At 40.3% G+C, this 25,354-nt stretch overlaps 1 protein-coding gene across 3 annotated transcripts in view; it reads left to right on the forward strand.

The window, feature by feature from the left end:
• LOC122557152 (transmembrane protein 33-like) overlaps positions 1-24,098 on the forward strand; it is a 158,424-nt gene extending 134,326 nt beyond the window's left edge. The window contains exon 10 of one of the 3 annotated variants that reach the window (XM_043704517.1): positions 8,816-9,010. In XM_043704517.1, the coding sequence (XP_043560452.1) occupies positions 8,816-8,945 (130 nt within the window). In that variant the 3' untranslated portion in view covers positions 8,946-9,010. Of the gene's footprint in view, positions 1-8,815; positions 9,011-23,389 lie in introns of those variants that run through there. The other 2 variants (XM_043704514.1, XM_043704515.1) reach the window with 2 other exon arrangements.
• The last annotated feature ends 1,256 nt before the right edge of the window (positions 24,099-25,354 follow it).

Genomic DNA, 25,354 nt, shown 5'->3' on the forward strand with positions numbered 1-25,354 from the left:
ACGCACAACCCAGGTGGCCTCCTTCTTCAAGGACCTCAATTTCCCCCCCCGACGTGGTCGACGATGCCCTCCACCGCATCTCTTCCACTTCCCGCTCCTCCGCCCTTGAACCCCGCCCCTCCAACCGCCACCAGGACAGAACCCCACTGGTCCTCACCTACCACCCCACCAATCTCCATGTACAGCGCATCATCCGCCATCATTTCTTAGCCTGCTGGACAAACGTTCCTCATTCCTAAAGAAGGGCTTATGCCCGAAATGTCGATTCTCCTGTTCCCTGGATGCTGCCTGACCTGCTGCGCTTTTGCAGCAACACATTTCCAGCTCTGATCTCCAGCATCTGCAGACCTCACTTTCTCCTATTGATAAGGTTCCCCATGGTAAACTAATAGAGAAAGTCAAGTCACGTGGCGTGCAGGGTGTTCTAGCTAGGTGGATAAAGAACTGATTGAGCAACAAGAGACAAAGTAGTAGTTGAAGGGAGTTTCTCAAAATGGAGAAAGGTGACCAGTGGTGTTCCACAGTAGTCAGTGCTGGGGCCACTGTTGTTTGTGATATACATAAATGATCTGGAAGAGGGCACTGTTGGTCCGATCAGTAAGTTTGCAGATGACACGAAGATTGGTGGAGTAGCAGAAACCAAAGGGGACTGTCGAAGAATGCAGGAGAATATAGATAGACTGGGGAGTTGGCTGGAGAAGTGGAAGATGGAGTTCAGTCCAGGCAAATGAGAGGTGCTGCACTCTGGGAAGTCTACTTCTCAAGCGAACTGTACTGTAAACAGAAAAGCCTTGGGAAAAGTTGATGAGCAGAGAGATCTGGGAGTTCAGGTCCATTGTATCCTGCATGTGGCTGCACAGGTGGATAGAGTGGTCAAGCAGACATATGGTATGCTTGCCTTCATCGGACGGGGTATTGAGTATAAGAGCTGGCAGGTCATATTAAAATTGTACAAGACTTTAGTTCGGCTGCATTTAGAATTCTGTGTACAGTTCTGGTGGCCACATTACCAAAACAATGTGGACGCTTTGGAGAGGGTGCAGAGAAGGTTTACAAAGATGTTGTCTAGTATGGAAGGTGCTAGCTATGAAGAGAGGTTGAGTAGGTTAGGATTGTTTTCATTAGAAAAAAGGAGATTGGGGGGGACCTGATTGAGGTCTACAAAATCATGAAGAGTATAGACAGGGTCGATACAGATAAGCTTTTTCCCAGGGTGAGGGATTCAATAACGAGAGGTCATGCGTTCAAGGTGAGAGTTGAAAAGTTTAAAGGGAATGTCTATGGCAAGTACTTTACACAGAGGGTGGTAGGTGCCTGGAACGCACTGCCAGCAGAGGTAGTAGAGGCAGGCACGGTAGATTCATTTCAGGTGCGTCTGGACAGATGCATGATTACGTGGGGAGCAGAGGGATACAGATGCTTAAGAATTGAGCGATATGTTTTCCAGTAGATTTGGATTGGCACAGGCTTGGAGGGCCTGAACCTGGGCTGTAAATTTTCTTTGTTCTAACCCAAGGAAACCTAACCACACAAATGAAAAGCGGGCCATACCACCAGTGCTTCAACGGAGGCTTGCTGACTATGTTGCCCAGAATGGAGATGAAATGTCTGAAAACGAACCTTCCAGCTCGACAAGCAAACTTATGTCCAGAACCTCAATCTGAGCTACAAATCTTGTTGAAACTCACTAACTTTTACAGATCGCTGGCAACCAATGCAATCTGTAACTGCATTGCAGTGACTAATACTCCAGCTCCAAGGAATCGCAAACACTGTCCTGCTGTGACATGTTTCTTACGAGTGTGAAAGACATTTTACCATCAATTGTAGATGCTGCCTTGATGAACGTTGCCACAGGTTTCCTTCTGGAGAGTTCTTAAGTATCATTCACTTCCTGCTGATGAACAGGCTTCTTAAAGCTGTGTTTAAGACATCTTCAAATGTCTGCCATAGTCAATTTGTGGCGTGATGCTGTGGTGTGATTGCACTGCTGCTCACCATGTTGTATGAGGATCTCTGCACTGTTGCTCATTTTGAGATTGTTGTACTACCAGCATTCTTAGCATAGGGGTCTATAGGGCATGTTTGGTCTGGTCTGGCTAACCTAACAAGAGTCATAGAGATGTGCAGCATGGAAACAGACCCTTCAGTCCAACCCGTCCATGCCGACCAGATATCCCAATCCAAACTAGTCCCACCTGCCAGCACTCAGCCCATATCCCTCCAAACCCTTCCTATTTATATAGCCATCCAGATGCCTTTTAAATGTTGCCCTTGTACCAGCCTCCACCACTTCCTCTGGCAGCCCATTCCATACATGTACCACCTTCTGTGTGAAAAAGTTGCCCCTTCGGTCTGTTTTATATCTTTCCCGTCTCGCCCTAAACCTATGCCCTCTAGTTCTGGACTCCCCCACCCAAAAGACTTTGTCTATTTATCCTATCCATGCCCCTCATAATTTTGTAAACTTCTATAAGGTCACCCCTCAGCCTCCGACGCTCCAGGGAAAACAGCCCCAGCCTGTTCAGCCTCTCCCTGTAGCTCAGATCCTCCCTGGCAACATCCTTGTACATCTTTTCTGAACCCTTTCAAGTTTCACAACATCTTTCCGATTGGAAGGAGACCAGAATTCCATGCAGTATTCCAACAGTGGCCTAACCAAAGTCCTGTACACCGTAATATGACCTCCCAACTCCTGTACTCAACACTCTGACCAATAAAGGAAAGCATACCAAACGCCTTCTTCACTATCCTATCTATCTGCAACTCCACTTTCAAGGAGCTATGAACCTGCCCTCCAAGGTTCAGCAACACTTCCTAGGACCTTACCATTAAGTGTATAAGTCCTGCTAAGATTTGTTTTCCCAAAATGCAGCACCTCTCATTTATCTGAATTAAACTCCATGTGGCACTTCTCAGCCCATTGGCCCATCTGGTCCATATCCTGTTGTAATCTGAGGTAACCCTCTTCGCTATCCACTGCACTTTGAATTTTGGTGTCATCTGCAAACTTACTAACTGTACCTCTTATGCTTGCATCCAAATCATTTATATAAATGACAAAAAGTAGAGGGCCCAGCACCAAGCCTTGTGGCACTCCACTGGTCACAGGCTTTCGGTCTGAAAAACGGAGGCACTTACTTTTTTATCATACTTCTGACTTATGCCTTGTAGATTGGACAGGCACTGGGAGAAATAGACATTATTTACTTGCCACTGAATTCCCAGTCTCTGACTTGTTGTTGTAGACATAGTATGGCTGGTAGAGTTAAGTTTCTGGTCAATCATAACGCCCAGATTCTTGATGGCAGTAGTTTCACCAATGGTAATGCTACTGAATGTCAAAGAACATGAGCTAGATTCACTGTTTTTGTAGAATGTCATTGCCTGCCAAGTGTTTGGCTGACAAATGGCACGAAACATTTGTGACAAAGTGAGGGTGTTGTCCAGGTCTTGCTGATTTGGACATGGACTGTTTCAGTACTTGAGATGCCATAACTGTGCAATTGTCAGCAAGCATCCACACTTCTGACTTCTTTTATCGAGGCAAGCAGCTGAAGATGGTTGGACCTAGGATGCTATTCTGAGGAACTCCTGATGAGTTGTGTTTTTAATTATTTGTTCATGGAATGTGGGTATTGCTGTCTGGGCTAGGGGTGGGCAGTAAATACTGGCTCAGAGAATTGGTCATGTTGCGGTGCATCTGGAGTCATGTGTGGTCTAGACCAGGTAAGGGCGGCACAGTTCCTTCCCTAAAGGACATTAATGAACCAGTTGAGTTGTTACAATAAACAATGGTTACACAGCGACGCTTAGGTGAGCTATTCCAGATTTTTCTTGAATTCAGGTTTCACCATCTAGCGTAGCGGGATTGTAAACAGGTTCCCCAGAACATTAATCTGATGATCTGGATTATTATTCTAGTGTAATTACCGTAATACCACTGCCTTCCTCTTCCAGAATGTACAATCATCTTCCTTTTATATAACTTCAACCAGCATAGAGTTTTCCCCGTTTCCCATTGTCTCTAGTCTTGCTCGGTCTTCTTACACCATCAAATATTATTTTAATGTCACAACCAGTAACTCCCACCTTCCCTCTGGAATTCGGTGCTTTTGTCCATGTTTGAACTAAGGCTGTAGTGAGGTCAGGGGTCCAGGTGGAACACAAACTGTGCGTCAATGAGCAGATTAATCCTTTGCAAGTACCACTTGATAGTATTGTCAAAACCTTGTTCCATCGCTTGGTTGATTAGTGAAGCTGGCATCTATGATGCACAGGACCTCAGGATGAGGATGAGATGGATCATCCACTGAGCACTTGAGGCTGAAGATGGGATGCAAATACTTAAGTGTTATCTTTTCCAGTGATGTCCTGGACTCTTCTATTATTTGAAAATGGGAATATTTGTGGAGCTGCCTCTTCCAGTGAGTTATTTACTGTCCATCACCATTCACAACTGGATGTGGTAAGACTACAGAGCTTAGATCTGATCCATTGGTTGTGAAATTGTTTACCCCTGTGTATTGCTCTGCTGCTTGGCAGACAACAAATTCTGTGTTGAAACTTCGCCAGGTTGACTTCATTTTTTTAGGTAAGCTTGATGCTGCTCTTGGCATGACCGCCTGCACTTGACATTGCACTTGGGGGCGGTTATTTCTCAACTTGATTGTAATGATAGAGTGAGCCAGACCAGTAGGTTTCAGATTGTTGTTGAATGCTATTCTGCTGCTGATGATGATACACAGAGCCTCATGGATGCCCAATCTTTAGTTGCTAGATTTATTCAAAGTCTGTCTCATTTAGTACGGTGGCAGTGTCGCACAACATGCTAATGTGTAGCCTCAGTGTGAAGATGGGACCTTGTCTCCACAAAGTCTATGTAGTGATCACTCCTATGGGCACATCTGCAACAGCTAGATTGGTTAGGATGACCTTAACCAGATTTTTTTCTCTTGGTAATTCCCTCACCAATTAACAAGATGTGGTTTATTGCATGTTTAGAACAAAGTATACATTCAATTAAAATGATAAACACTGTCACAGAGATTAAGAACTATATGATAGATCTTTCTCTGAGATCCTCAGCTGTTCTCTCACCAGGTCTGCAATACATGAGAGTGAATAGCACTTCAATTACTCCTCAAAATTAATCCATTCCGACCTTTACACCTTGTACAACAAGAAGCACATTCCCAAAGAACTGAATTGTATTTGTGCCCTGCTTGTAAAACAATGGGAGTTGTTGAGTAGAAAGCGTGACAGTACAACAGAGGAAACCAGTCTTATTGGAGACTGCTTTGGCAATGCACGCTTAATGGCATAGAGGTTCAGTATGATATTGGAGCAAAACCAGGAATATCCAAAAATGGAAAATAAAAACCAAAGATTGTATCAATTAAGACATGTTTGATGTTGGTTAGACTTGCAAAAGGAACAGTGAAAATATTTCTGCATCATACTGAACATTTTATTATCTTAGCATGTGGTAATGTACACCATGCACTGAAATGATGAATTCTGAAGTTGGTGGAATCATGTTTGTTTTTGAACGGGTAAGAATGGAAGGAAGACTATTGATCAGTAAAGTAACAGAGCAGGGGAGAGAGGATGGAACCTTAGATACTTTTAATTTGGTGGTGACAATTTAAAAGAAATCTATGAAGCTAGCTTTGGCAGGAATTCATCACACTAGCTTTCGGAGCGATGCTCCTTCATCACCTGAAGAAGGAGCGTCGCTCCGAAAGATAGTGTGCTTCCAATTAACACCAGGTTATAGTCCAACAGGTTTATGTGACTTTTAACTTTGTACACCCCAGTCCAACACCGGCATCTCCAAATTTTGGCAGGAATGTGTTTGATAACTCCTTTAGAAAGACTTTGTGACAGATGTTGCCAAAGGCTTAGACAATACTGTGGAGCCAGTCCTAGGATGTACCTATGAGAATGTAGAGCAGGAATGCTGGGGCAACGAGTGTCATAGCTTACAGCATAGCAGTTACATTGTACTGAACAAAGAGGTTACATTATGGAATAGTTTAGATAATGACTGCAGCAACAGACTGAACTTCAGGTTTTGAGAAAAAAAATTTGACACATCCATATATTCACAACAAGCTGAGAGAACCATCTGAGACGTCTGTGAATCTTATGCAGTCAAGGAGTAAATAGTCAAGTTACACATACAGTTTGAATCTTTTAAGCATCCGTTACATGTCACTTTAAAAAATATAGTTTGTGCCAAGGAGCAATTAGTGAGTAGTGAGTCATTAAATTTCCAAAAGCAGATGATGGATTATTTGCATGACCGTGAATAGGAGACATTATCTGCAACATACACCATCAATTGCCCAAAGTGGAAGCAAATGGAAAGCAACAGTTTGAATCTGTTGCAGTACATCTTGCAAAAGCGAAAAGATCTGGTTTTAGATCTTAAATCTAATCTTCATTATCTGGTCAAACTGGTGTAATTCCATTACAGTACCAGATATTTTTCATGAATGAGTGATTTAACATATAGCAAAAGTTAAACAAAGGAAGTCTGTGATATGACATGGAAAGGGGGAAAAGCCGCATCAGAGTTTGGCTGATTTGATGATAAATAGTGTCTCAAAACTATAACCAATTCTTTTGACTTTTTAGCAAGGAGAATTACTATGCATTTTGGTCATGTTGGACGAAGACCTCAAATTGCTAACATTTTTAAAATTCGTTCATGTGATATGGTTGTCATTGACTAAGTCAGCATTTATTTCCCATCCCTAATTGCCCAGAGGGCAGTTAAGGGTCAACTCCATTGCTGTAGTCAGTAATTATGTGCAAGCTAGACCAGGTAAGGTTAAAGACAAAAAAACAGCTTCAGATGCTGGAATCCAAAATAGACCAGCAGGAGGCTGGAAGAACACAGCAAGTCAGGTAGCATCAGAAGGTGCAGAAGTTGACATTTTGGGTTTAACACTTCTTCAGAACTGGGGGTGGGTGTGGGGTAGCTGCAGATAAAGTGGGGATAAGTGAAGACAGGTTGAGGGTATGACTTGGTTGGTCAATGGGAAGAATTTGACCAACCAGGTTGTACCCTTTACTTGCTTCACCTATCCCCATTTCACCATCCTGCCCCTGCCACCCCCTTTTTTTGCAGCTCCTTGTACACCCATCCCCGGTCCTGAAGAAGGGTTATGCCTAAAACATTGACTTCTCCACTTCCTGAGACCAGGTAAGGTTGGGAGATTTTCTTCCCAAAAGGAAGTGAACTAAATGAATTTTATCACAATTGACAGTGGTTGCATAGTTGCCAGTCGACCATCTTCCATATCCCAGATCTTTATATAAATCATGCTTTTCCATTTGGACCTGTGTTCCCAGAATATTATAGACCATTCATCCCATTTAGTCTGCTCCACCATTCAATGAAATTGTTGCTGATGTGATCATTCTCAACTCCACATTCCTACTTTTTTTTCCAGTAACCCTCAATTCCCTTACTATTTCTCTTATTGTAATCCATCTAGCACAACCTTGTATATAATTAATGACTCAGCCTCTGCAGCTCCCTGTAGTGAAGAATTCCATAGATTTGCAATCCCCCTGAGAGAAGACATTCCTCCTCATCTGTGTCTTAAATATATAACCCATTTTTCTATGCTGTCTGGTCCTAGAGTCTCTCACTAGGGAAACAGCCTCTCTGTCTCTACCCTAACAAGCCTCCTAGAATCTTTTATGTTTCAGTAAGGTTGCTTCTAATTCTTCGATATTCCAATGAGTACAACCCCAACTTACTAAACTTCTCCTCATAAGTAAATGCCTTCATGCTCAAGGTCAACCAAGCAAACCTTCCCTTAAATGCATCTGATGCCAGTATATCTTTCCTTTAAAAGGGACCAAAACTGTTCACAGTATTTTTGATCTAGTCTGACAAGTGCCTTGTAGATTTTAGACTCCTGTTTTGTGCTATATAGCCTGTGAAATAAAGGCCTAGTGCCATTCAAATCCCTGTTACCTGGCTAAATATGGATGCCAGCTTTTTGTGATGTACACAGATCTGTAAATCTCTCTTTGCTACGGTCTGTCTCCATTTATGTAGTGTTCAGCTCCTTTGTTCTTCCTCTCAAAGTGTATGATCTCACATTTTCCAATATTATACTCCATCTTTCAGTTTTTATATTTCATCTACCAAGTTCTTAACCACTCATTTAACCTGTCCTTCTGCAGAATTTGTCTCGACTTCACCTCTTGCCAACACCATGAGCTGTTATGTTATTAAGTAGCCTTGTGTGCATACCTTATTTGAATGCCTTTTGGAAATCCAAATATATTACATGTCTTGGTTTCTCTTTATCCTGTTTGTTACCACCTCAAAGAATTCCAACAAATTTGTCAGATATGATTTCCCCTTCATGAAGCCATGTTTACTCTAATTGGTTAGATTATGTATTTCTAAATGCTATGTTATTACATCCTTTTATAATAGACTCTAACATTTTCCCAACTGCTGAGCAACCTGGCCTAAACATTTTTATCTAGAAGTTACAATCAAGTTCAGGCTATGGAATAAGAGCATTATTCTGGGAAAAGAGCCAGTACAGGCACCAGTGTATGCATTAGTAGCAGGAGTAGGCCATTCCACCCTTCGGTCCTGCTCCACCATTCAGTAAACTCATAATTAATAGATATGTACGATTAAATATATGATGCTATATGATCGAAAGTATTGTACATGAAATGAATCAAAGTCACTCAGCGAATAAGTTATAAGTTGTTAGAGTCAGCAATGCAAATACTCAGCATCAGCTCTTGCATTTATTTCCTGTATTTCAAGGGAAGGCCTCAGCTGGAAAACAGGGCCTGGACAGCATCCCTGTTTGTTTTACAGCAGTTCCACACAGGTCAAGCCTGATGTCTTGGAAAACTGGTCCAGTGAGATTACTACTAAGTCACCACCACCTTGAAACTGTAAACTGTTTTTGGAAAACAGCGATCACAAATTTCTGGAAATTTTGCCTGTGGGAGCTTGTTACGTAATAGCTAATTAAATAATAGATGGCTCTGTCGAAAGGTTTAGTGAAGATGATTTCATATTATGCAGTAAAAGGAAATAATTAAGTATCCCAATTTATTTATTTGGATGGAAGAATGGTTCTGTTGCATGAGTTGCAACAAAAAGATATGATTCATATTATGAATCACTTAAAGGACCTATAAAATTCAAAACTAAGAATGGATCCAGTCAGTGGAGAACCGTTTGCATGATGTTACTGGTTGCGAATCGTGACACCTTTCTTGCAAGAAATACAAAGCCAAATATTGAAACAGCTTTTCAAAGTACAGTTCTGCCAATACAAGTCCAGTATTTCTTAACATCAAAATAGCTTTAGACTTCTGCATCTAATGAGTTTAGTTGGAATCACCATTTTGACCATGAACCGGAGAGAATGATAGTCTTACGAGGCCTATTGAACCCCGATGTTGTCTCAGAGATTCTCTGATGAGATTCAAGTGATTGACAGCGTTGCTTGATCATACTGAATCCAAACTATCCCATTACAAATGTAATGGACAATAGACTTTAAAACTGACACTTTCTTATTTTAAGAAGACAAGATGGCCTGATGGGTTGGTATAGGTGGTTTCATTTCGAGGACCAAACTTAAAGGGATAACAATGTAGAACCAATTTGGCACTATGACATGGATGTTTGCTCCAAGTCAGGAATGCAAAGTTGCCAAAATTCTCACCTCTGCAAAACTGACTCAAGACAGAGTCTGACAAATATTCTAATTTTGATTCTAGGGGCTGGTTTTAACAGGGGTCATGCCTGCCACTCTCAGAAACCATACAGCAGCAGTTACAGGGTCTGCCAGTAGTGGAAATGAGCTAATCAAAGGCCGTCCTGAGTGACCAAAATCTCAGGCTGCACAAGGACGCAAAACTGATTGCTGTTATATGCGAAGCTGTCTTTCATGGGTAATGTGAGCATGAGTTGAAAAAATATCATATAGGAGGAAACTGTAGATGCTGTATTTGCAGGACACAGTTTGTGCTGCATTCATTTGAACAAAGTCTCTATACCAAAGGTTAGGTACAGGCATTTCATGGTCCTCCTTGTCCAAATCCTCCATGTCTCACTATATGAAGGAGTGTGCGGAACTGCTAAGGGTTTGTAATGCCTTATAAGGATGGTTACTGGAAGACAAAGGCTAACCACTGCAACATGACTGATGACTCAATTATGCAAACACCTGACTGAGGCCAAACATAAATACAACGTGGCCCATTCTTCAACCAGACATAGGGAGTAGCCAATAGGTTTCTTGGTAATGATGTACTGTTACTTGTTTTGGTCTGAAGAGGCTTTGCAATATAGTCCAGATGCATAATTTTAGCATGCTGTGCTCTCCACAACTGGAGCCAAGTAAAGGGTGGGATGTGCTCGATGCTGAAGAGCTGGGAGAACAAAAGTTGTCTTCCAAGAAGGAAAAGGAGGACATTGAGCATGAGGAGTGTTGCCTTCAGCAGCATAAAGTACTGCCGTATAAGGCGCATCATAGCTGATAGGATTTGATTAACACCATTCCAATAGCAATAAGCTGTGTGCATTCATTCATTGACCATGGATTTGTTGCTGCTCAAAAGGCAAGTAGTCCTTTGTGTGTTTCCGAAAACAACTGTTTCTGTTCATTTGCTTTTTTTTTGCTGTTGCTGAATAAGAGTGACGGGTCTTAAATGTTTGAAACAATGTGATGGTCTTGCATTGAAAAATAAGATATTGGGATATTGCTTTGAGGAAAGAGTAGCATTCCCTTAGGCAGGGTTCTAAAATAGAATGAGGCTAAGGACAAATAAGCTGTGTAGTTTTGTTATTAAACTGGAATAGATTTGCAAATGTGCACATGTATATGCAATGGATTGTCACCTATAGGCCCTAAGATGTGATTGTGTTTGGTTCCACCCTCGCTATGAGCACTTAGCCTGGTGCATGGCCAGATTTTAAAAATGGCATCAGTGCCATAAATGCTGGGTGTTCCTCATGGTGGCAAATACTTCTGCTTGTAGTGAGAGGAAAGATAGGATGTAGTAAGGCATGTTTTGGAAAATAGTGAGAAATTTCACGTGACCTCATTGAACTTGGCCAAAATTGACAATTGGAATAACATTTAGTCCGCTGTAACCAAAGGTTGCCCACTCTCCTAACCTATCCAAATCCTTCTGCAGCCTCCCCACCTTGTCAATGCTACCTGTCCTTCTACCTATCTTTGTATTGTCTGCAACCTAGCCAGAATGCTCTCAGTTCTTTCAAGTAGATCATTAATTATAAAGTGAAAAGTTGTGGTCCCAACACTGAGCCTTGTGGAACACCACTTGTCACTGACTGCCAACCTGAGAAGGACCCTTTTATCCCCACTCTCTGCTTTCTGCCAGATAGCCAAACTTCTAACTGTGCTAGCACCTTGCCTCGAACACCATGGGCCTTTATCTTACTCAGTAGACTCCTCTGTGGCACTTTGTCAAAGGCCTTCTTGAAGTTCAGGTAAATTAGACCAAGGAGAGCCAACGGATGTAATCTGCTTATTACTTCCTCAAAGACTTCTGGCAGATTTGTCAGGCATGTCCTCCTCTTGATGAAAATATGTTGAGTTTGCCCTATTTTACCATACACTTCCAAGTATTCAGAAATCTCATCCTTCACAATGGATTCCAGGACAGTACCCATGACTGAGGTTAGACTAATCGGTCTATAATTTTCTGTCTTTTGCTTTGCTCCCTTTTTTAAACAGGGGTTTAACATTAGCAGTTTTCCAATCCTTGATTCTAGTGATTCCTGAAAGATCACCACTTCAACCTCCACTATCTCTTCAGCTATCTCCTGTAGAACTCTGAGGTGTAGTCTATCTGGTGCAGGTGATTTATCCACCTTCAGGGAAGCTTACAAAGACCAAAGAGCAACAAAAATAAAGGAAGACTGTCAGAGATTCTATAGATATATAAAGAGCAAAATAGAAGCAAAGTGGACATTGGGCCACTGGAAAATGATGCTAGAGAGATAGTAGTGGGGAACAAGGAAATGGCTGAGGAACTGAATAATTACTTCACATCAGTCTTTATGGTGGAAGAAATGAGTAAGATCCCAAAAATTCGAGAGTGAAGGAACAGAGCTAAGTATGGTGGCCACCAACAAGGAAGTGGTGCTAAACAAACTTGACTCCATTTAGATAGTAATCTCTCTTCCACCTTTAACATTTTTGAACAGGTTGATTAGAAAAATAGTTTTTCTTTAATCTTGAGGATCTTCTCAATTCTCCAAACAAAAATTTAGAACCAAATTAATCACATTGTTCTTAATGAGAGACATAAGTAGTGGCATTATATTAAGCTCTATTTTGTGATTGCTAACAAATTATGGATGCTCACCACTGTCTTGAAGAAACCTGGCCAAAAGATTTAGCCAATCTCCACGGTTTTCTGAAAGCAGTTTAACTCTGATGCCAAGTCAAAAGGATCACCAAACCTCCAAAGGCAGTTATGTCATTAATGAGGATGAACAGCCAATCATAAATTCAGTGTTCTCACAGACACTAAATGAAGAACTTAAAAAGTGATTATTCTTTTCTTTTGAATTTTCAGATGGCAAAACAAATGTCTATGATGCGTTGAAACAGAGCTTAAATCATAATAAGCCAAAAAAAAGTGTGTGGAAGTGTTTTTGATCATAATGGTTCAATTTGGTATTCTGCACTTGTACTTGTTCTCGAGGTGCTTGGCAGTAAATTTGGTATACATATAACAACACTGCTACAGTTGGGATTGCTAATATCGCTGCCCTGGTAATGCTCTGTGGACTTGGGTTTAAGTCACACCACTTCCTTAAAAACTGGAGTTAAAGTCTAGTGATGACTATGAAACAGTCATTGATTGTCATAAGAACTTATTTGGGTCACTAATGTCCTTCAGGGAAAGAAAACTGCCTCCTTGCCTAGTCTGGCCTCTATTCTACCAACTGCTAGAAAGTGTCCAAAAAACTAAACAAAGCTAAAAGGACTGGCTGGCCTCAACTAAGGAGCAGGAAAGGCCAAACACAGCCCCCTCAACCTTGCAAAGTTCTCCTTAAAAGCACCTGGGGCTAGTGCCACAATTGGGAGAGCTGTCCAACAGACTAGTTAAGCAACAACCTGACAAAGCTCAGAATCATATCTTGCACACAGTATCCCAACAGCATGTCAAGGAATGTCCTGTCCCATGACAAGGAAAGATCCATCAGAGGTAGTGACAGTGGTATACAATCTGAAGGGAGTTGCCCTACATGCTCTCACCTTACTCCAGACCCCATGAAGTCTTTTGGCATCAGGTTAAAAAAAGGCAAAGAAACCGCCTGCTGATTACCACTTCACCTTCAGTCTCTCCTCCATGTTGAACACCACTTGGAAGAAGCAATGAGGATGGCAAGAGTACAGAATAAATTCTGAATGGGCACCTCAGTATACACTGTCAAGACATGCTCAGCATCAACACGACTGACTAAGCTGGTTTGGTCCTAAAGGACATAGCTGCTAGATTGGATCTGCAGCAGTGGTGAGGAAAGAGATAATTGGCCTCATTTCTTACCAGTCTTCCCATCCATAGATGCATCTGTCCATCACAGGATTGCTAAGAGTGACTACCACACAGTCCTTACCATCACTGAATGCCCCACTATCAATATCTTGGGGTTGCCATTAATTAGAAAATGAGCTGGATGAGCTAAGTAAATAGAGCAGGTTAGAGATTAGGAATTCTACAGCATCTAGCTCAACCCCTGTCTTCATATTGAGAATACCCTCCATCATGTTATGTCACACAATCACCATGTGCAATGTGACAACTTCAACTAGATCTAACTACTGCAGACTGTGCATCCATGAGACACTGGGCTATCAGCATAACACTACTCCAACACAATCTGCACCTCATGACCAGGTAGATTACCTACTCTACTGTTATTATCAAACCAGAGGATCAACCTTGTTTTAAGGAAGTATGCAGGAATGCCAAGAGCACACAAGACATCAAGCTACTTGTGTGCCAAACAGCAGAATCAACAAGTGATAGAGCTAAATTCAATTTGGATAAATACGAGGTATTACATGTTGACATAACAAGCCAGGGCAGGATTTGTACAATTAATGGTAGGGCTTTGAGTAGTGTTGTAGAACAGGGGAACCTAGGGGTTCAGACACCTAATTCGTTGAAATTTGCGTCATGTTTAGGGTGGTTAAAAAAGCATTTAACATGCTTGCCTTAATTGCTCAGTCCTTTGAGTTTAGGAGTTGGGAAGTTATATTGAGGTTGTATAGGACATTAGTGAGGACTCTTCTGAAGTACTGTGTCCAGTTCTGGTCACCCTGTTATAGAAAGGATATTATTAAGATAGAGATGGTTCAGAAGAGATTTACCAGGATGTTGCCTGTTATGGAAGGTTTGAATTATAATAAAAGGCTGGATAGACTGCGACTTATTTCACTGGAGCATAGGAGTTGAGAGGTGACCTTATTAGATAGGATTAATGTGAGGAGTCTCTTCCCTCAGATGAGGAATTTCAAGACTAGGGGGCATACTTCTAAGGTGAGGTGAGAGAGATTTAAAGAAGACATGGGCAATTTTTTTACACAAGGATGGTTCGCGCGTAGAATGAACTTCGAAGAAGTGATATGCTTGGGCACAGTTACAACATTTAAAAGAATTTAGATAAGTAGATAAATAGGAAAGGTTTGGAGGGATATGGACCAGGAATAGGCAGGTGGGACTAGCTTGGTTTGGGATTATGTTTGACATAGACTGGTTGGCCAGAAAGGTCTGTTTCCATGCTGTGTGACCCTTTGGCTGTATAAGTAATTCCACAACCAACAAATCCGATCTATCCTCTGTGATCGTGCAACATTCACTCATGAATGGTAGTTTTAAACAATTCACTGGAGGGAAGGGGGAAGAGAGGGGAGAGTCTTCAGTGTTTGGAGTCATACTAACCCAACGGACAATGTTTGTGCCTGTTGGAGAAAACTCATCTCAGCTCTATGACATCTCTACTGGAGTTAAATGTAGCATCCAACATTTTCAGCTGTTTCATTTATGACCTTCCCACCATAGTAAGGCCAGAAGTGTGGATATCTGCTCATTGCATAATATGCAACACTGTTCACAACTGTTCATACATTGAAATAGCCCATATGCAAATAAATAAATACAAGTTTGGACTGACAAGTGGCAAATAACATTTGCGTGGCACAGATGTCAGGCAATGACCGTCTCCAACAATAGAAAATCTAACCATCACTCCTTTACATTTGCAAGCACTATCATCACTGAATGCCCCACTAATGACATCTTGGTGGTTACCATTAATTAGAAAATGAGCTGCATGAGCCACAAATACTGTGGCTACAAAAACAGGTCAAAGACTAGGAGTTCTGCAGCATGTAACTCAATTGCTGACGACTAAAAGCCCATCCACTATCTACAAGGCACAAATCAGAGTATGATAGGACCAACCAACCCAACCACCCTGTAGCTCAACATTTCAATTCCCCCTCCCACTCCACCAAGGATATGCAGGTCTTTGGACTCCTCCATCGTCAGACCACAGCGAAACGACGGTTGGAGGAAGAACGCCTCATCTTCCGGCTAGGAACCCTCCAACCACAAGGGATGAACTCGGATTTCACCAGTTTCCTCATTTCCCCTCCCCCCAGCCTGTCTCAGTCAAATCCATCAAATTCAGCACCGCCTCCCTAACCTGCAATCTTCTTCCCGACCTCTCCGCCCCCACCCCAATCTGTCCTATCACCCTCACCTTGACCTTTTTCCACCTATCACATTTCCGACGCCCCTCCCCCAAGTCCCTCCTCCCCATCTTTTATCTTAGCCTGCTGGACAAACTTTCCTCATTCCTGAAGAAGGGCTAATGCCCGAAACGTCGATTCTCCTGTTCCCTAGATGCTGCCTGACCTGCTGCGCTTCTCCAGCAACACATTTCCATCTCTGATCTCCAGCATCTGCAGACCTCATTTTCTCTTCTATGATAGGATAGTCCCTAGCTGCTTAGCACTTGGCTTAGATAGGAGCAGTTCCAACAACACTCCAGAATCTTGACACCATGTCGGACAAAGTAATACTATTCCTCATGAAGGGCTTATGCCCGAAATGTCGATTTTTCTTGCTCGTCGGATGCTGCCTGACCTGCTGTGCTTTTCCAGCACCACACTCTAGACAAAGTAATGCCCTTGATTGGCAACTCATTCACAAAAAATATTCAATCCCTCCATCACTGATCTTCAATAGCAGCACTGTGTACCATCTAGAGGAAACACTGCAGAAATTCACCAAGGCTCCTTAGATAGCACGTGACCACCACTATCCAGAATGAGACAGGCAGCAGATACATGGGGACACCACCACCTGCTAGTTCTCCTATAAGCTACTCCTTAGTGGTGTTCCGCAGGGATTGGTTCTGGGACCTTTGCTGTGATTTTTGTGATTTTTATATATGACTTGGATGAGGAAGTGGATGTGTGGGTCAGTAAGTTTGCTGATGACATGAAGGTTAGTGGAGTTGTGGATTGTGTGCAGGGCTGTTGTAGGTTGCAACATGACTTTGACAGGATGCCAAACTGGGCTGATAAGTGGCAGATGCGATTCAACCTGAAAAAGTGTGAAGTCATTCACTTTGGAAGGTTGAATTTGAATGCAGAATATAGGGTTAAATGCAAGATTCTTGCCAGTGTGGAGGAACAGAGGAATCTTGGGATCCATGTCCATCGATCCCTCAACGTTGCCACCCAGGTTGATAGGGTCATTAAGAAAGCGTATGGTGTGTTGACTTTCATTAGTAAGGATATTGAGTTTAAGAGCCGTGGGGTTATGTGGCAGCTCTATAGAGCCCTAGTTAGACCATACAATATTGTGTTCAGTTCTGGTTGCCTCATTATAGGAAAGATGTGGAAGCTTTAGAGAGGGTGCAGAGGAGATTTACCAGGATGCTGCCAGGACTGGAGGCTTGTCTTATGAAGAAAGGTTGAGGGAGCTAAGGCTTTTTTCATTGGAGCAAAGAAGGATGAGAGGTGACTTGATAGAGTTGTATAGGTTATTGAGAGGCATAGATAGAGTGGGTAGACAGAGACTTTTACCCATGGCAGAAATGTCTACTACGAGGAGGCATAATTTTAAGGTAATTGGAGGAAGGTTTAGGGGAGATGTCAGAGTTCGGTTCTTTATTCAGAGTGGTGGGTACTTGGAATGCACTGCCAGCAGTAGTGGCAGAGTCAGATACATTAGGGACATTTAAACGCCTCTTGGATAGGCACGTGGATGTTAGTACAGTGAAGGGTATGTAGGTTAGTCTGATCTTAGAGTAGGTTAAAAGTCTGGCACAACATCGAGGGCCAAAGAGCCTGTACTGTTCTATATTCTGTGTTCATCCTGGCTTAAAAATATATTGCCATTCCTTCAGTGTTGCTGAAAATCCTAGTACTCCTTTCCTTAATTGCATTGTGGATCTACCTACAGCAAACGGGCTGCAGCGGTTCAAGAAAGCAGCTCACCAAAGGCAGATGTAATGGGTAATAAAGTTATTACAATTAAATTTTACACATAGGGTGTAGGTTTGTTTGCTGAGCTGTAGATTTGATAGCTCAGCGAGCAAATCTACACCCTAAACCTCAACCTGAGCTACAAACCTTCACAAACCTTGCATTTTATTCATATTTATACCATGTCCCAGCTCGCAACAATCACACGACCTTCCAAAGTGATTTTTTAAAAATTCCATCGACAAGATAAATGGCAGATGGAGTTTAATTTAGATAAATGCAAGATGCTGCATTTTGGGAAAGCAAATCGTAACAGGACTTATACACTTAATGGTCAGGTCCTAGGGAGTGTTGATGAACAGAGGTCTTGGAGTGCAGGTTCATAACTCCTTGCAAGTGGAGTTGCTGGTAGATAGGATCGTGAAGAAGGCGTTTGGTATGCTTTCCTTTATTGGTCAGAGTATTGAGTACAGGAGTTGGGTAGTCATGTTGCAGCTGTACAGGTCATTGGTTAGGCCACTGTTGGAATATTGCGTGCAATTCTGGTCTCCTTCTTATCGGAAAGATGTTGTGAAACTTGAACGGGTTCAGAAAAGATTTACAAGGATGTTGCCAGGATTGGAGGATTTGAGCTATAGGGCTGTTTTCCCTGGAGCTGAGGCTGAGGGGTGACCTTATAGAGCTTTACACAATAATGAGGAGCATGGATAGGATAAATAGACAAAGTATTTTCCCTTGGCTGGAGGAGTCCAGAACTAGAGGGCATAGGTTTAGGGTGAGAGGGGAAAGATATAATAGAGACCTAAGGGGCACCTTTGTCACGCAGAGGGTAGTATGTGTATGGAATGAACTGCCAGAGGAAGTGATGGAGGCTGGCACAATTGCAACATTTAAAAGGCATTTGGATAGGTACATGAATGGGAAGGGATTGGAGGGATAGGGTGGTGGCAGGTGGGACTAGATTGGGTTGGGATATCTGGTCGGCATGGACGGGTTGGACTGAAGTGTCTGTTTCCGTGCTGTACATTTCTATGACTCTATATAAGTTTTACAAAGGTTTTTATAGCAAGACTAAATGAAAAAAATGAAAGATTTTGCCAATTCACTGATTTCATACCAGTTAGATTCTGCTGATCTTCAACAGTATTTCCTCTGGAGCAGTGTTGAGTGACTGAAAGCAACTTCTTGATTTCTATATTATTTTCTTCACATGAGCACTCTTAGTAGTTCCTATCAGTTTAAATGAGATAATGAGCATGTATTGGACAGCTTCTCTATCTTTAAAGTGTTGGCAAATTTCTGTAATATGGAATGAGACCATTGGCCCAGTGTGTCTGTGCTGCCTCTGGATGAATTATCCACTTTCTAATATACCCCTGGTAGTATGTGTATGAATATCAACTGAAAACGTTTATGGATTCTGCATCCATCATTGTTTTTGGTAGGCTGTTCCATGATTTTTCAATTTCCTGCATTAAAACATTCTCAATCTTGGCCTTTGCTCTTTTGATTATGATCTTAAGTGTATACCTCTGATTACTGAAACACTGACCAGTAAAAATATCTTTCCCACATTTACAATGTCAAAACATTTAATAATTTTGAAATATTGGATGTCATGTTCCCAATTAAAGAAAAAAAAAATTTTTTGAAATTAAATTATTTGCAGTTGAAGGATGCTAGTTTACGTCTGTTAATATTAATGACAGAAGAAATTTCTTACCTCTGCTACCAAAGACTGGAGGAGTAATGCTTTTACCCCTGTTTGTCTGTCTGTCAGCAATCTATCTTAAAAGCTAATTGACAAGTTTCAATTAAACATGGTATATGGACAAGAAGAACTAATTCCTTTTTTGGTGAAAATATAGATCAGAGTATAGATCCTGGAAGTTTTCAAAGAATTTGTCGATGGGGAAAAAGTTAGATTTTTTCAGAATGTTTTGGGTTATTTTATTTAGAATATGATCTGTTTTGGAATGCCATGGATTGTTTTGTCTGCTGTGGTGCACTTTGTCAGTTGTAAAAACATGAACAGAGTTTTCAAAGGAGGCTGTTAGTCATAGGTTCGTCCAGAGCCGCCTCAGTGGATTTTTCTCAATTTTACAGAGTACCAATGAAGCAGGACTAGGGACCTAGGAAGAGCTGCATAATGTTAAAACTTATAGCTTGCCAGAATTTTTAAAAAATGTTTTAATTTGCTTTTAAATTAATTTGCGTTTATGTATGTGTACCCAAGAACACACTGAGCAGCTACGTGAAATTACGGTTATTACTTTCTTATCTTCAAAATTTTACGATATCCTCAGGTTAGTGTTGAATCTAAAATTATTTTAAAATTAAATTTATTAATTTATATTTTCTATTATTTTTGTTTAATTGATAGCTTTATGATGTTTCAGTATTCCTGCTATCAATAAATCCTATTTTGAATTGACAAAGTGTAAAGAGTGTACATAATAAATTCTTTGTTTTGTTAGCTTAGTACTTAGAAGCATTGCTTTGATTCAGTACAAGATGTTAACCACTATGAGAAATTATTTAAAATGAATGGTATCTCCCATTAACTGGAGGAAAGTGAAAATATTGTGTACGAAACTATAGATGTCGAAACCCAACTGTCAAAGCTAATAGAACTGAATCCCTATGACTGGAACCGAAGTAAATGTTGTGTGTAATGTGTACTGATGCACCTTGTCAGCCAATCGGAATTATACAATAGCCTAGGGTGCAATCAAATTTTCATTAAATGTCAAAAAAAATTCTTTCTAACCCAATTGTCTGAGCTGGGCTTCAGCAGCTCCTACTGTCTTGTTGCTTTGAGTGTCTGCATTCACCATTGCCCATCTGCCTATTGATTGGTAGGAAGCCCAGAATGGGAATTCCATCTCATTAATCATGTCACAGAACAGGGATTAAGACAAGTCTTTGGTTTAAGCTGCACAGCATCTGACCATTGCCCATCAGTGCAGTTGATAGCTGATGATATGCAAAGAATGCCTGAAGCCCCATGAGGTCATCTGCCAGCAGAACTTCTGAACAGCCTTCCTTCACGACTTGGCAAGTGCAGCCAGATAACATTGTTTTTATCACCGAAGGCCAAAATAGGAACATGCATAAAATGTTAACTGGAATTGTCAATATGCTTCTGGCTAAAAACATTTCTTTGTGATTAGCTCTATGGTTGAAACTATGAAAACTGGAATAACCTGTTTTTTCCTTGCCAGGCTTGTGAATATAATTCTAATTATACTTACTTTTATACTATAAAATGTTTTGGATTTCAAAAATTAAATGAATGCTTTTAATAGTGCAGGAAGATGCTCCTGTTTGTATGTAGATACTGGCAGCTTTCCAAACCTAACACACCTTAACACAGGATTACGATTCTTCAAAAGCAATTTGCATTAAATACAAATTTTACTAATACTGAGTAAAGAATACTGTATCTTGTCAATTATCATATGTATATGGCAAAATAGCATCATTGCCATACAGGGACTACATTCCAAGCAAAGAAAGTCCATAAACAATGTCTTGGAAGCATTCCAATATTTTGGCAACCCTACCTTCATATTCAAAGGCTGTATTCATAACGCTGTTCCCTTTCTTTTCAACCTGCCAGTCTTGGCTTAATTCAGCCGTTATTTTAAAACCTGAAAGAGAATGGGCAGAAAAGTGTAATGAATGGAAACTATTCTAGGAAAAGCTGAGAAGTGAAACTTGTGTGTTTACTTCAGTTAAAAAGGACTGTTTTCCATTGGAAGAAAGTGATTGATGTCATACAGGTTTTTACACTTAGATAGCTCTGAGATGCATTGAATGACCTATTCTTAATTTTACATTATGATTTATTCTAATACTCATTTTGGGAACTCAGTCAATATGTTTACACGTGTGCATAGGCTGTTTCAAAATTTATAAGCATAAATGTGCCTTCATCAAGCTGCTTTTCTTATATCCACGGCTTTATTGATTGAAGCTGTCATGGAGCAATGAATCCTTTGATTGCATTCTAAATGCAACAACCATTAATGTGTTTGCTGTCATTGGAAATTCTGAGTATGAATATAGCAGGGAGAAGGGGTGTTGGTAAGAAAATAAATCCATTAATGGAAGTAAATGTATTGAACATCAGGTGAAAGTGTATTTTTACAATTCTCTTTTTCATGTTGCAAGAACTCATGATTTTCTTGGTAGATTGCTAACTTGTGTGGTGAGACAGATAAGGTTAATTTGACATTAAAATCTCCATGATTTGTGTTTTCATGTTAAATTGGCAGTGAAAGAATTTAATATTAAATTTTCAAGTGAACAGATGGAACACTGTTTTCTTTGCTTTAACCCTCAGCTTCTGTTGTTTTAGAAACCATATTTTCCTAAATGTGCTTTCATTAAATTTCTTACTACTTTCTAGCAGAATAATGAACTTCTATTAATATAATTCAGCTAAGCTCATGCTATTTGTTTAAAATTCTGCCTGTAGATTATTGTGCACCATTCCAGTTAGTTCTTTCAAACAACAGATCATATTGAGCCTTAGAAACAGACAGGCAACTTGCTCCTGACCATCTGGCAGTACTATTGTTTCGTTGTCTTGTATAAGATAGTCAAAGGGCTCACTGTCCCTCAAATTTTGTTATTTTTACATATTGCTTTCTCGTTTATTGAAAGTAAAAATATGTCATGTGAGGAATTTTGGACTTGAGTCAATCAGTACAAATCAAATACGTTGCATAAGTACCTGTTCTGTCTTTGTGAGATATGAAACTAATAGTTTGGGAGGAGGTGTTGTTGATAAAATATCTGCTTGTGAAAGATGTCCATTATTAATGAACAAATTGATCAGTTGCTTGTGGCACGGAAGAGATATCACATGAATTGTGAATTATCACAAGTTACTGAACAAATAGTTGCACACTACTTTTAGCTTCACAAAATTGCATTTATCCTCCCTGTGACTTTCATGAAGTTGTTACATTGATTTTTCTCCTCTGTATAGTTTCTAACACAACACCTAATATCTCCCATTAATTTGGGATGCTTATCTCTAGCCAGCAGGAAGAGTACACAACCCATTGATGTTTTTCCCTCCATTTTATCCTTCATAACAACAAAGCCTGGATTGGTCGTTCAGACAGAGAAAGGAATCAAGCTTGAATAGTTACCTTGTTTTGACCAACCTCGTGTGATAACTTTACCTGTTAACATAATTGCTACATGTCACCTGGAATCCTATTGGTAGCTCTGCAAGTTACTTACTTCTGTTTTGTGAAGCTGGAGAGCTTCCAACTTCTGTTTTGTGAATCATTCTAATCTAGTTTATTTGTCTAATTAATGTAAAGTTAATTAAGGTTAGAGGTTCAACCAAATGCTTATGACTTTAGAACATGGAAGATCTTGGACAATGGCTAAATGTATTATAGAATATTTGATTTTGCTGATCAACATGTACAACACATGACGTCTGGTCCTACTTTATAATAAATAGCTTTATAATGCAGGTTATTATCATAAATGTAAATCTGTTACAACATTTGATCATTGGTAGTGTGACTGTGAGTGAGATCATAAATCCTTGTACTAGTCAATAATGTACCTAGAGGATGCTTTATGATGATTTATTAAATATTTTAATTTTCCCACATTAATTTAATCAGCATAGCTCAAAATGACATTCTACATTAGATAACAGACTTGAGTAGAAAAAAAGAACCGCTCAATATAAAATGGGTAGTCCTTTGATTTATTACCAGGCTATGAATACTTTGTTTACACAGCAAATATGCGATGCCTTGTGATCTGAAGGAGCTAACTGGCTTTCTACTTTTTATTAACAGGACATTGTTTTATGAGCTTCGAGTGGCAATAGAGCAGATGACAGCCAGACCTTCCTGTCCAACCTTCATCCGAAGTGCATGTCACAAAGCTATAAAGCTCATCTGCAAGCTTGCTCCAGGGTCATAGAATTTTTACATTTTTTCTCAGCATCAGATTATGTGCAAATGGTGGAATTTGTTACAGTTTTGAATTCTGTAGAACATTCCTATAGTTTATGTTCAATATCACATTTGTATCCTTTTTTTAAATGGAATGATGTCAGAAACTTATTTTGGTACATGTCATTTCCATCACAGAAGTAAATTTAGTTTTGATTGTTGGATGACAAGAATGTATATTAGATGATGGAGTCACATGGTTTACTTTAAATACTGTCTGCAAAATGTAGGTTTGTGGGAAAACAAACATTGATCTACAACTGTCTGCATATTAGATTAATACTTAACCATTAATTATTTTGCTTTATTGTTTTGTATGGTGCATACAATTGTAACCCTAATATGGATAGACTTCTAACATCTTTTCTCCATGTGGAAAGTAACGATTGTTGAAGAGGTACAAGAAAATAGTTTATCGTAAAGAAAAGAATGTTTGACTTTGGATACACAATATCATAGAACAGTACAGCACAGAAATTGGCCCTTCGGCCCAACGTCTCTGCATTGACCATGATGCCATTCAAATCTAATCCCACCTGCTTGCACATGATCCATATCCTTCAGTTCCCTGCCTGTTCATGTGTCTGTCTAAATGCCTCTTAATCATTGCTATTGTATCAAATTCTACCACTTCCCCTGGCAGCATGTTCCAGGCACTAAGCATCCTCTGCATTTAAAAGAAAAATTGCCTTGCACATCTCCTGGGAACGTCTGACTATTCATCCTATCCATGCTTGTCATGATTTTATATGTTTCTATCACGTTGCCCCTCAGCCTCCCATCCTGTCGTGAAAACAACCCAGTTTGTCCAACTTCTCCTTATAGCTAATACACTCCAATCCAGGCAACATCCTGGTAAACCTCTTTTGCACCTCTACAACCTTTCTATAGCGTGGCAGCCAGAACTATAGACAACACTTCAAATGTAGTCTAACTAAAGTTTTATACAGCTGCAACATGACTTACCAACGTTTATATTTAATTCCCCGACTGATGAAGGCCAGCATGCCGTACATCTCTTTACTATCTTACCCACGTGTTGCCCCTTTTCAGGGAACTATGGACTTGCACCCCAAGATCCCTCTGTATATCAATGTTCTTGAGGGTCTTGCATTTACTGTATAAACTATACATCACAATGTGTACTATATGCATCAAAATGCATATTTAATGCTGAATCAGTGTAATTAGTAAAAGTTACATGCTATGACAAAGATATAGATAATTCAGAAACTATTGGTCAAATAACTAAATTATTAATTTGAAATCTGCATAAGTTAGTTGCTCAATGTCTGTTCATAGTTTGTCAACTTATTCCATCTTTATGGTACAAATGACTTTCATTTTGGCAACATATGTTCTCAGGTACTAATAACTTGAAGTTTTTGCTTAATATTAATAATCTGATGAATTTAGTAACTCCTGTATTTTGTAAAAATACTCCAAAACCTTTTGCAGGGCAATGGCACCACTACCGTGACTTGGTAGCTCCCAGACACACTGGGAGCATCACTTCTAATTTGCAAGGTTAGCGAACTAGGTGAGAAAGTAAGCTGCCTTTGCAAAACTGCCACCACTCTTAATTTGCAATTCAAATATTTATTGGATGTAAGAGCTTTTGTAAATAAATTGGATGCCTAGCTATATGAAGATTGAGCACGTTCCTGCTAATGTACACTGTAGAACTAATACTGTGTTGAGCATGCACCTGACTTATTACTAGTGCTTACAGTAGCTACTATCAAGCCAATCAGTTAGTAAAGTAGAAGCAAAATTCTGTGAATGTTGAAATCTCAACTAAAAAGA

This window comes from Chiloscyllium plagiosum, chromosome 15 (genome assembly GCF_004010195.1).
Source record: "Chiloscyllium plagiosum isolate BGI_BamShark_2017 chromosome 15, ASM401019v2, whole genome shotgun sequence".
Lineage (NCBI taxonomy): Eukaryota > Metazoa > Chordata > Chondrichthyes > Orectolobiformes > Hemiscylliidae > Chiloscyllium > Chiloscyllium plagiosum.